Raw genomic sequence first — 12177 nt, 5'->3', positions numbered from 1 at the left:
CCAAATCAAATCTTAATCTCCAATATCATAAATCATTGGGAGATTTTAAAGAAGAGATTTACTTCTTCTTTTTTTTTTTTTTTTTAAGATTTTTTTCCCCAGTTCATTCTTAGCTAATTTTAGCCTCTGGCTTTTCAAAGTGATGTACTGTATTTGGAAGTACAAACACCACATGGTAGCATAACCTCATTATTTTTATGACACTGAAGCATGATAGTAGAAGCCCTTAAAATGAGTCAAAGGTGCTCTTCAGTCTAGCTCCAAATCCACTTTATCACTCTGGATTAAGCCCAGCTCTTCTCACACAACTGGGGATATTATTATAACTATAAGTAGGCAAGAGAAAATGCATTACAAAAACAGTTTTCTCCTGCACATTAGGAAAACAAATAAAACAAGGCTAATTAGCTCTTTGGTTTGTTGTTGTTTAGCAAAATGCTATATGATAAGGAACTGGGGGTATTTGGGTATTTGACTTACGGGTTCAGTGACCTTCCCAGCATCGGTGAGGATCATGGATTTACTTTGGCTCAGCCTGTCATGGTGGCTGCTGGCATTTTTGATTCTCATTTGCACAGCTCCCGTGCTTTGGCGGGTGGAATTCAGTGTCTCCACAGAGGTACCAGAATTTGTAGGTTTCTGCATATTAAAGTGCTACCCTGATAAAATACAAAAGCACTATATTATTCGAAATATATACTTTTCCATGAAAAACTCTTGGTGGAGTAAACATGCCTATTAATCATTAGGACATAAACATTAAATAAATAAAAGAATGCCCTCCTCTCTGAGCAGTGAAGAATAAGGTAATTACTTGGTAGTTATTTTTATCAGTCAGAGTCCCTATATGTGGACAGTACATACAGGGCAGAGGACTTCAAAAATCGATAGGCAGCACACCCATGGTCTGTGCAGTTCCTAATACCCTTAGGGAACTCCAAATGGCAATAATATGATACAGACTTTCTTGTGTAGAAATGGTGTGGCCAACTGATCATCTTTGGATGTATGTTTATTTTAGTCACAACTCCACTGAACTGTTCCTTGCTCCCCAACCCCTACCAACACTCACACTACCACCAGCCACCTCTTGAGGTGACCAAAACTTATGTGAATAAGGTCAAATTTACTTGAGTAGAATTGTCACCAGAGCAAAAGATACAGGTACCGTTGTTTATCAAACATGACATCTTGGCTTCACTAGCAATGGGCTCAATCCTATGCCCCACTCCCACTCACAATATCCACAGGAGGAAATTTAAAATTCCTTTGTCCACTGCCACATGCCAACAGACCTAGAGTTAACAGCTTGGTTGGACATAATATTTATAAAGAATATGAAGAATGAGAAAACCAACACAGTTTATTTATTTATTTGTTTTACTAGAAGGAGTCGGATTTAAGTAGAAAAGTTCAGGTGTGCAAGATTTTAAAGGAACAGTGGTGAGGAAGAAATAATTTGGGGAAAAATAAAAAACAAAGAGAACTAAACTATGGGAGCATCAGTGGGTGGACTGGGAGGGCTTTAGCTCCTCCCCAAATCCAAAATCATTTCAAATGCCCCTTCTACCACCCCTCAAATGAACATATCATCTCATTAAAGATAGTACATTTGTGATGCATACATGGCTTCTAACCCTCTAGAAGCAGAAAAGCTTTTAGCCCAGTGGTTGTCTCCAAGCCTTGCCATGCAGCCATGCTGTACCTGGCATTGGGCGTGTGTGTATAAAATCGCACAAAATTGAAACCAGTTAGTTATAGGGGCCAATGTAATAAAAAACAAGGATTTTATTTTAAGGAGGAAATTGTATTATTAGCACCATGTTGTTGGTCATAAAATGGGACTGCAATCATTGTAATGGCCAATCCAGGTGGATACTAACATGGTTAGAAGAGAAAAAAAGCATTTTAATATTTAAAAGAAAACATTCCTTATAATTGATGCCAGTAAGGCAAATCAATGACAATTTAGGAAGAAATTTAATTTTTATTGAGTATTTACTATGTGCCAGGCAATGTGTCCAGCAGTTTAATCCTTATGAATCCTAGAAGATTAAGCCCATCTTTTTTATAGAGGAGAAAAATAAGGATCAGAGAGATTAATTAATTTGCTCAAGGACATTGGGCAAAAAAAAAAAGTTGGAGGAGCATATATTTTATTCTAAAAAGGAAACCCAGATATCCATCAATAAGCAAATACATAAACAAATTCTAGTTTATCTACACAGTGAAATACCACTCAACAATATAAAGGAATGGACCATTGGTACATGAAACAACACAGATGTATCTCAAATTTATTATGCTGAGTTAAATAAGCTAAGCAATAAAAGTGCATATTGTATGATTTCACTTACATAAAATTGTAGAAAATCACACTAACTTATAATTCCAGAAAGTTGATCAGTGATGGACTAGGGACAAGGTGGAGGAGAGAAGGAGTACACCAAGCAGAAAGGATGAGGGTGATGGATATGTTTGTTATTTTGATTGCGGTGATGGTTTCACAAATGTATATATATATAAATGCCAAAAATGATCAAACTGTATCCTTTAAATATTTTGAATTTATTTCTACTTCAGCTATCCTTCATAAAATTGTTTAGGAATTCCTTAATCAATTTATTTCACTTATATTTTCCTTTTTATGGAACTACATAAGTGATGTATTATAAAACGCAAGCCTAATTAAGAATTAAAGAGCTCTTTAAGTATGAAATAAGAATTTGAGGAAAAAAAAAAAGATAATGCATTCTCTTTTATCCCACAGAATTAAAACAGATACTCTAATGAGAAGGATTTAAAATGTGTTTCATCTAGTCACTAACATAAGCATGAGGGATCCTATCTCTGTATCTAACTAGAATAAGTTCTAGATTATTATAAAACTGTCCAAAATGCAAAAGCAATCACATGCAGAAAACGGAAGTGGTAATTTTGCCACATATCCCTGGTCCAGTAAAGGATAACATATTCATTTTTGTTTGTATGCTATATACTTACTACTTATTATTGAGCTGACTAATTTTCCTTAGCCTACTGAAAGTTAACTACTTGACAATAGCAAAATGAATCTATGAATCTTTGTCATTTATGAAAACTTCTACTACTAAAGGTATGGGTTTACTCAAGGTATTTCTCAGTGAATGATGTATGGATGAATGAAGGAAGGACAATTTAGGGATTTTCATATCATAATGGAGTACCTGGATTGTAGTACACAATTAGCCTAATGTAGTGAAAAGAGTGCAAGATGGCTTCTATTGCTAGCACTGTTTCTAACAGTCACCTTTGTGAACTCATCCAAGTCAATGGACCTCAGTGTCATCGTTGGAAAAAAAATGACAGTGAGAGGCAGGAGTGAGTGGCCAAGAGAATTCCTATGACCTGCAGGGTCCTTTTCAACTGAAAGTCCAGGAGCCTGAGAAGTACTACAGGATACTTAAGGAAATAAGCAACAATGAAATGTTTTGGTTTGTATGGATGTCCAAGAAATTTGGAGCTGTCTACGATCAAACATTTAAATTTTTTCTAGGAAAATCTGAATTTTTCCTTCAAGTGCTTTCAAGACTTTTCTCTTCCATGTCATTCATTAGATTCAAACTCTAAGGGCGGTGCTGCTTACGATAGTGGTAAGGGAGGTCAGTCTGGCTGAAGCCACTGTCTTTTTACCAAGTGCATCAAGCCACAGTTTTTAAATAGCCCAGTCAGATGGCATTTATAGGACATGTTACTTCCTCAGAGACTGCACAAATTTCAGTGCAAAATCAAAATTTGCATTCGTGTATTGATTTCACAATCAACCCATAATTTGCCTAGGGAAGTGTTACTGTCGAAAGATTGGATTATTAAAAGGATTCTTATCTGCCTTCTCTGTCTCTCTTTTCTCTGGGGCAGGCTGCAGAATGCACTTCAAAATCTTTCTTCTTCATATCTCTCCTTTAGGCTCATCTTTCCCCTACCACAGTGTTAATGTTATTTCCCTTAATTTCCTCTTTCTCTTCTATAGCCATCACTTGCTTTCTTATCTGAACCTGTGCTCACATTTTGTTGATCCCTGCCCCTCCCCTCTGCCTCTTCCATTTCTTCCTTTTGCTTTGTACATTCTTCAACAACGCCATTCACTTGAAACCATTCCATAACTGTTCACATGTTTGCAAGTATTTGGGGAGGTTCTAATTTTGCAGGGCCCTATATTGCTCTTGAGGGAAAAGCACAAAAGAGGTCCCCTTCCCCAAGGAAAAATAAAACCTCTTTAAGATTTCTACTAGCAGAAATAAATTCATGCAGCATTTATTGAGACTCTCCTAAGTTCCAGGGACTATATTAAGGGCTGGAGATTGTCTTTTTTTAACCAAGCATCTTAAAGTGAGGGTGATAGAGAAACAAACCAATAACTACATCAGAGTAGAGGGGTACACAGATGGGGAGAAGGGCCATGGCATCAACCTCAGATGGAACTGATGGATTTCATGAAGGAGGTGGCAGTTGACCTCTGTGTGATGATGAGTCTGATCATCTTGCTTGCCTCATCTGGTGGGATGACTGACTGAGAGCCCATCCCTTTTAACCTACCCAGTGCTGGTAAGGGCTGGCATTTCAGACACTGTCATGGAAAGAATGTGGGAGGCAGGCTTTTCTTGGCACAATGAATAAACCTCCTCTATGCATGAATTGAATGCAAGACGGAAGGTACCAGGACACACCTACAGGACAGAGGGAGGTATAGGAGGAAGCAGGGAGGACAGAGCGGGAAGGAAATCTGACAGGACTGAAATGATAGCTGTAGTTGTAACCGCAGTATTTGTAACTGCTGTACTTGTGGGTCCAGAGATGATTTATGCTTACTGATCCTGATAAGAACTTTTTGTGGTGGATAGAGCAGCTTCTAGGCGAAATTTTACAAGTTATTTTTGAATCCCATCTATAGCTCTTTCTTTATCCACTTCCAACTGCCCATTTTCCCCTTGCCTACATCCTAACACTCTTTTTGCTCTTTGTATCCCCAGGCACCTGTGATCCTTTCCATATTTTGGCTGCCAGGGCTCCCTGCTGGGAACCCTGCTCAGGCGTCATCTCGACAGAGTTAGAAGTTCTGAACATTTGTTCATCCACTCTCCTTATCCTATCTCCTTCAAAACATCCATGCTCTCAGTGGCTTTCTTAGATGTATATGAAAAGGGGGATGGAAGTGATGATTAACCTAATTAACACAATGTTGTAAATGATTAATCAGACTTCTCTTTAACTCTCAGGGAAACATTTACCTGAATCTCAAACTGGAAATGCTTCTTACCGTGTGGGGATATATCTTGAAGCAGAAGGACTCTGATTACCCCACTCCATTTATGTCCTTAAGTAAATCTGTGGAGAGGTAGCATTTGTGACTGGGGATAGGATATCAGCATGCATTCTAGCAACTGGTGCCCCTGGAGCTGTGCAATGTGATGGCCCTGCTATGGTGGTCTTATTTTTGAGTCTTTATGAAACAATATCCTAAAGGAGCAATCTCATCGCAAAGCCTGCCCAACCTAAAGCCAGATGAAACCCTCACACCCCAGTTCCCATCATGACTTGTCTCCCAGCATCTGGTTGTAGCTGTGCTTCCAGGAACATATGTATGAATTTCAGGATGTCCTCAGAAAGGGAATGTAGGCTTCTGATGTTTTGAGTCTTTCTGTATTATTGTTTCAGGAATATTTGGAGGGATTTTAAATCATAATCTGTTGTTTTCATTCTTCAAAGACCCTCACCATTATAGATTTGTAGAGTAGAATGTAAAATTTGTTTATGCTTATTTCTATGCAACTTAGTGCATCAGGCATTTTTGTTAAATACAAGTCATATTAACTTTAAGTTTTATTTTATCTCAGTACTGCATGCCTATCCAGTGTTCCCTTGTTCTTCCTATAGTATATCATCCATTTATTATTATTATTACTATTATTAATTTTATTAGGAAAGAATATTGAAGACTTGTGCATTTAGATGCTTCCAGGAGACTTGCTAATTGACTACTGAAAATATTGAAGACATCAGTTCATTTTGCATGTGTCTAAGAATATCCATTGATTTTACAAAACTCATCCCTGAGTTAGAAATTGGAATGTAAATCACTTAACATTGGCTTTTCAATTTCTCTAGACTTCCTGATTTTATATGTACCAAGAGAAGAGCAAGAATAGTTTGTGATATTGCACTGGTTCCACTTTCAATACTGTTTTAAAAACAGGAAGCAGTGATGAGAATGCACTTCATAAAAATCTCACAGACTTTGGATCTCCTCAGCAGACTTGGTTCAGAGATATTCTGGGCCAAGTTTCCCCACTCATGCTGTACATACCCAAATAGACGTGAACATAATAGTTTATCTAATCACAAACTTCATAGCTGTTCCATCATTTATTTGTTGCATTCTGTTCATTACACGAAGGCTCAGCAGATTGCCTTTTTCAGTTAGAAAGTATTTTTGACTTCTCTTTCCCATCAGCAACCTTAAAAATAAAAGTATTGAGTTTGTGTGCCAGGAAAAACTAAATAGGAATTATGATATAATTGTCATGTTGCAGAGCAGAGAAAATCGAATTGAGATTGAATGTCTTCTCCAAGGTGCCACAGCCTATCCAAGGTAGGGCTGGTCAGAGACCCAAATCCGAGTAGAAACTATGGATGGAAAAAATAGGTATCAAGAAAGCCAAGGAAAGCTGACAGAGATCAGGGAGACAAAATGATAATAGTGTAGCCATATCAGTATAAATACTGTGAGTCTTTCTACTTAGGTGTCTAAAAATGTTCCTGTGCTTCCTGACACAACAAGAGATGCCCAATAAAAGGATAAATGGAAAACAAATATTAATTTAGTTAATGCATTACCAATAGGGAAATGTCTGACCAATTTTATTCCATATTAAAAAAATATTTATAACGCACTCTGGCCACTGTTTCTAAGGGCTGATGAACTATGAATATGTCATAACAAATTAGACACCAAAAGAAGCAATACTTTTAATGCCTTCCCAGGCCAACATTAAAGTATGCTTGGAAATCCATAGTTACATATGAATATTCAAAAATGTGAAGAATACCACATTTCCCTTTCTTAGTAACCCCTATCTTTCTTTTTTATTAAAAAATGACCACCTTCATCACCATCTGAGAATTCAGCAGAATTATTTGCTCTAAGAATAGAGAAAGTCTCCTTCTGGTTACAACTTCCTTTAGGTGCTTGATATTCTTTCTGCCAGCTGAAGGACTCTCTTGCTTGACATGGGTTACCACTCAGACTTTTGTTAGGAAAACCATCTGAGAGGCAAGCATTGAATGCACTCCAGTGAATTTGTATTCTATGGGTACTAGCTTAAGTTCTCACTGCATAGCCAATGAACCCTAATGGTTACCCCAAATGCGAAGGAACACAGTCCCCTCCTCCAAAACATGCAGGAGTAACCTTACAGACAGCATAACGCTGTTCCCTTCTGTGTGTTTGGGAAGAACTGTTTCTCCAGGTCTGCTAGGAGCACATGGCAACTCTGCAGACAAACATTATTTCTTAGAGAAATTCATTTCTATCCCCTGGAAAGATCTTATGTTGATCTGTGGTAGCACAAGTTCTTTTTTTTTTCCCCTGTGGAAATGACTTGTGGCCATCGTAGCTCTAGTAATGTGTGGCACAACCTTTGTGTTACACTTTCATGACAGGTCAGTAATTAACTTGCATTACACTTGTTTGTCGTCTCCACCGCAGCAGCCATTTACCAAAATAACATTTTAATTTCAGTTTCCTTCCAGTTCACTTTCCTTCTCTTTTTCTCCCTGTGGCTTCTACATCTCTATTAAGTCTAATTTCCCCAGACCACTTCCATAAGCTGAGAGAGTGCAATAAAATTCAGTTTCAAAAATGTCAACTATAATGAGAAAGGAAGATCAAAGTAAAGGAATTCGACCATTGCCACTCCATTGGGTACCATTGTCTCAGGCTGGGCAGGTGTTATATATAGGAAATGCAACAATAAGCTTTTGCATTTATTTAATTTATATCAAGGAATCTGGGGGATATGTTGTATTTACTGTTAAAGTCTGACAAATCCGCTGCATGGGTAAATTGTAATACAGTTTATTTCCATTGCATGTGGGCATCCTAAGTGGTGAAAATGAGAAGTCAAATATACTTTCTAAGTAGAATAAGTCTCAGATAAAATTGTGTGGTAGGCAACCTTTATTTTGTAGCTCTCGGTGTCGCATTGTCATCCCTCATCGCCTAAGCTCCCAAGCCTGCTAGACTCTCTCCTGTCGGGAGCAAAGCAGCTGATTTCACATTTCAATTATTTATTGAGCACCTACACTGAGAAATCAACCTGTGAGTTCCCACCAGTTCTACAAAAATTATTTTAAGACCTCTGGGGTCGCCACACTCCTTTGACAAATTAGAAGCACGTTTGCCTACCATGGAAGTATGAAGTCTGATAAGAATGCAATGGAGGACAGAACTGGGGACAATTTCAAAGTGAAGCTCACGTTAGGCCTGGCTGTTTTTAAGTAGAACTCCAGAAGTGATGTCAAAAGCAATATGGGCTAAAAGCACAAGAGAAAGAGGAGTGAAAATCCACAGCAAAAGGTAGAGTGTGGGAGGCTATGCGGTAAAGATAGCAAGAGATGGTTGATTAGGGCTGAATTAGGGAAAGTCTGCAGTTCCCATTAAAGAATTTGGGTTTCATTTTGTAGGTTCTGGGAAACTAATTTGATGCTTTGTTGAAGGCATAATCCTCTCCCACAAGATTTGGTGAAAACAAGCCCTCAGGAAGGGATCCCCAGTCCCAAGACTCTAAAAATGAATTCTTGTGCATTTTCATGGGATACTTCTTAATTACCATTAAATTAGAATTAATATCACAGCATCCATTTGTAAAAACTATTTTTATGATAAGAGCATTCAGTGGTCTGACAAAAAAAAAATACTCCAGAATTTTAGGAATCTTGCTTCTATCACACTTTTAACTCACTTCTAGGTATATACTCAATCCTAGCCACCAATCACATGTAGAGAAACATAAGAAATCTAACAGGAGTGAAAAAATAAAGTACTCAAGGAAAAGAGTAACAAGGGCACAATTACATGTAATTAAGAAGATAGAAGAAAAATAAAGTTAAGATTAGTGGAAGTGCTTCTGCATTTCCCTCTGGTGATCAAGTAGTACTAAAAAAAAAGTTAAAAACCAAATAGGAAAAAAATGCCTGTGCCAATGCAATTAAGTTTAGGGAGCACAAGAAATTTTATGAAATAGCAATCCCCTTAGATACAGAGGAGAACCACATGGGGCATAAGTAATGCAATCTTTTCTCTGTTTCCTCTGTCAGTTTCGACCTAATTTAGCAAGAAATGCTGAGCCATTTTCTTCCTTTTGCATACAGGTATCAACTAAGGGAAAAAGGATGACTATCTTAGGGCACTGATGATGAAAAGTCATTTATGAAGAAAACATCAGCCATGGAACAAGTTGCTCAGTAGCCACAATAATAGAAAACACTGACAAAGCAAGTAGGGTCCCAGATACTCTCTGGGACGGGACTGATTCTCTGATCTTTGCTAAAAGATCACCAAGTGCAAAAAGTACCTTGCAACCTGTGCCTGTTTCAGTATCCCGGGGTTTCTTGTTCTTCTACAATGTTTTTTAACTAAAGGGATTAACTAGGTTGCAAAGCAATTTTATCAAACAGATTAAATCTAATCACCATGCTCCCTCTGTCTCTATCTTGGACTGCCCAGGTTAAAATATGGGGAAGCTGCATATTGCATAATTAGTGCTTAACAGTAATTAACAGGAGTCAATAATTGACAGTAGTCAAATATAGCTGATATTTGTTTTATTTAACAAATTTGTTATCCAATTAGTCTTTCCCTAATTCTCATGTCTCCAAACTGAGTTAATTGGATTGGATATTAATGCCAAAAGGGCATATCTGAGGATGGGACAGTAATGTAGTGCATTGTTGGGAAAAACAATGCCTACACAATTAAAATAAAATGATTCAGAACATCTTCTTTAATGCATATAAAATTCAGTTTCCTCAGGTGAGACCTCATTTATTTACGAGTAAAATACATTAAAATAGTCTCTGCGTGTATATATCTCTGTTGGTGTATAAAGTTCAGCGAAGTGTCAAAACTGAACACACCAGTGTAACCATACCCAGACCAAGAAAAACCACACTATCAACACTTCAGTCTCCTCCTGATATTCTATTCTAGCCACTGTCTTCTCCCCACCCAAAGGTAACCATTATTCTGTCTTCTAAATGTCACCTATTTTTTAAACTTTATTTAAATATAAACCTAGAATATGTATATTTTCTTGCTGGGCTTCTTTCACTCAAACTTCTGTTTGTGTAGCTTTGGATTAGTTATTCTTATTGCTATTTAGTATTCTTTCATGAAGAACCTGTTCAAGGATTGTGCATCATTTTTATTATATTGTCTGATCTTTTCTTACTGATTTGTAGGAGTCATTTATATATTCTTGATAGACTTTCTATGTTCTAGTAATTACCATTTTCCATTTCTTGGTTGCTTTTTTGCAATTTTAATGGTATCTTTCATGAATAGAAGTTCTTAATTTTAATATTGTCCAATTTATCATTTGTTTTCTTTGGCAACTGGTGCTTTTCTTTTGTCTTCTGAAGGAGTCCTGGCCTAGTACATGGCCACAAAAACTACTGACTATTCTTATGTATGTCTCTAACAGCTTTGTTGATTCACTTTTTCATATTTTTAAAACTGTGATTCATTTGGAAATATTTTTTGTATTTGTTGTGAGGTAGGGATAACTTTCTTTCCTATGGATAATTCCAAATTTTTAGTTGGAGGGGCCCATCATCTCCCATCATTTATAGAGGTGAGAAAGGACCAGGATGTGCACTAATCTCTCCACTGCAAGTAGAACAAACACTGGAGAACTCTCCTAGGCACAAGTGTTGAGAAGAAGTGCAATTTGTAAGACAATTGCAGTGTTCAATAATTATATGGACTGCTGGTCACCGTCTGGGTAAACTGGTGACCCATGTTGGAGTAGGAAGATTTATCCAACAGGTAGGAAGAAAACAACCAACAACATATGCAAAAGGCAATACTCGGTTACATTTTGGTGGCTTAGATTTTCCTACCCCAGAAAAACATGTTCTTAATCTTAATCTGTTCCTGGGAACCCAGTGTAAACTGGACCTTTGATGATGTCCAACTGAACCATGACAGGACTTAATCCTATTCCTGGAGGCCTTACAGAGAAGGCCACAGAGACAGAAGTCACAGGGAGGAGCCAGAGGCTGGACATCAATGGAATTTGGAAGACAAGGGAGAAGACACTGCCATTGTGCATTGCCACATGACTGAAAAGCCAAGGACCAAAGATCACGGGCAGCCCCGGAATGTCACAGCTTTCCGGGAAAAAGTATTGCCTGACCGATGTCTCAGTTTTGAAAGTCTCCCAGCTTCAAAACCATGAGCCAATGAATCCCCATTGTTTAAGAAAGCCCACTGCATGCCATTTGTTTTAGCAGCCAGGAAACTAAAACACCTGGTCCCCTCAATAGAGGTGTGTAATTCAGGGGTGAACATGAGGAGGCATGACTGTGAAGAAGAAACTAGGGACTTTTAAACTCGTTTTTATGAAATGTTTATATCCACCAGAATCTTTTCTAAAAAAAAAAAAAAAAAAAATTGCATGAAAAAATAAAGGCAATACTCAGAAATTCAGATGTCCATTTTGATAGGACCTCAATCCTGGCAAGGGAATGAGGAAATGAATGAACAGGTTCACAACAGAGGAGGAAACTGTGGTCACTGACAAAGCAAAAGCCTAGTGGGGGAGAGGTGACCTGATATGTAGTAGGACTTGAAAACATGGTGTGAGTGCACTTGTATGCAGCATCACAAGTGAAGACTAAAGCCCAGGATAACTTGTTATTGTTTACTGTTGGACTCACAGAACCCATTCTACTGGAATGAGTTTAAAAGATCACCTGCATTAAGTTAAGATTTCTCCTGGGAATTGGGAACAGAAATAACTGAAGTTCAGTTGAAAATGAACAAATAGCTCTAGTAGTAAGAAGGAAGGAAGCTATAGAGCAGTGACTCTCAAGGGTTAATGTGAGGAGTTCATTAAATATGCAGATTTCAGTACACTT

General features: G+C 37.7%; 1 protein-coding gene across 2 annotated transcripts in view; it reads right to left on the bottom strand.

Annotated features, from left to right (window-relative positions):
- Positions 1-12177, bottom strand: part of ARHGAP15 (Rho GTPase activating protein 15) — a 653013-nt gene that overhangs the window by 609562 nt on the left and 31274 nt on the right. For both annotated transcript variants that reach the window (XM_037850077.1, XM_037850078.1), the window contains exon 2: positions 481-659. In XM_037850077.1, coding sequence (XP_037706005.1) covers positions 481-645 — 165 coding nt within the window. In that variant the 5' untranslated portion in view covers positions 646-659. The remainder of the gene's footprint in view (positions 1-480; positions 660-12177) is intronic.

Source organism: Choloepus didactylus, chromosome 9 (assembly GCF_015220235.1).
Source record: "Choloepus didactylus isolate mChoDid1 chromosome 9, mChoDid1.pri, whole genome shotgun sequence".
NCBI lineage: Eukaryota > Metazoa > Chordata > Mammalia > Pilosa > Megalonychidae > Choloepus > Choloepus didactylus.
Note: the sequence above shows the minus strand (reverse complement) of the source record. Positions and strands in the feature narration are given on the sequence as shown.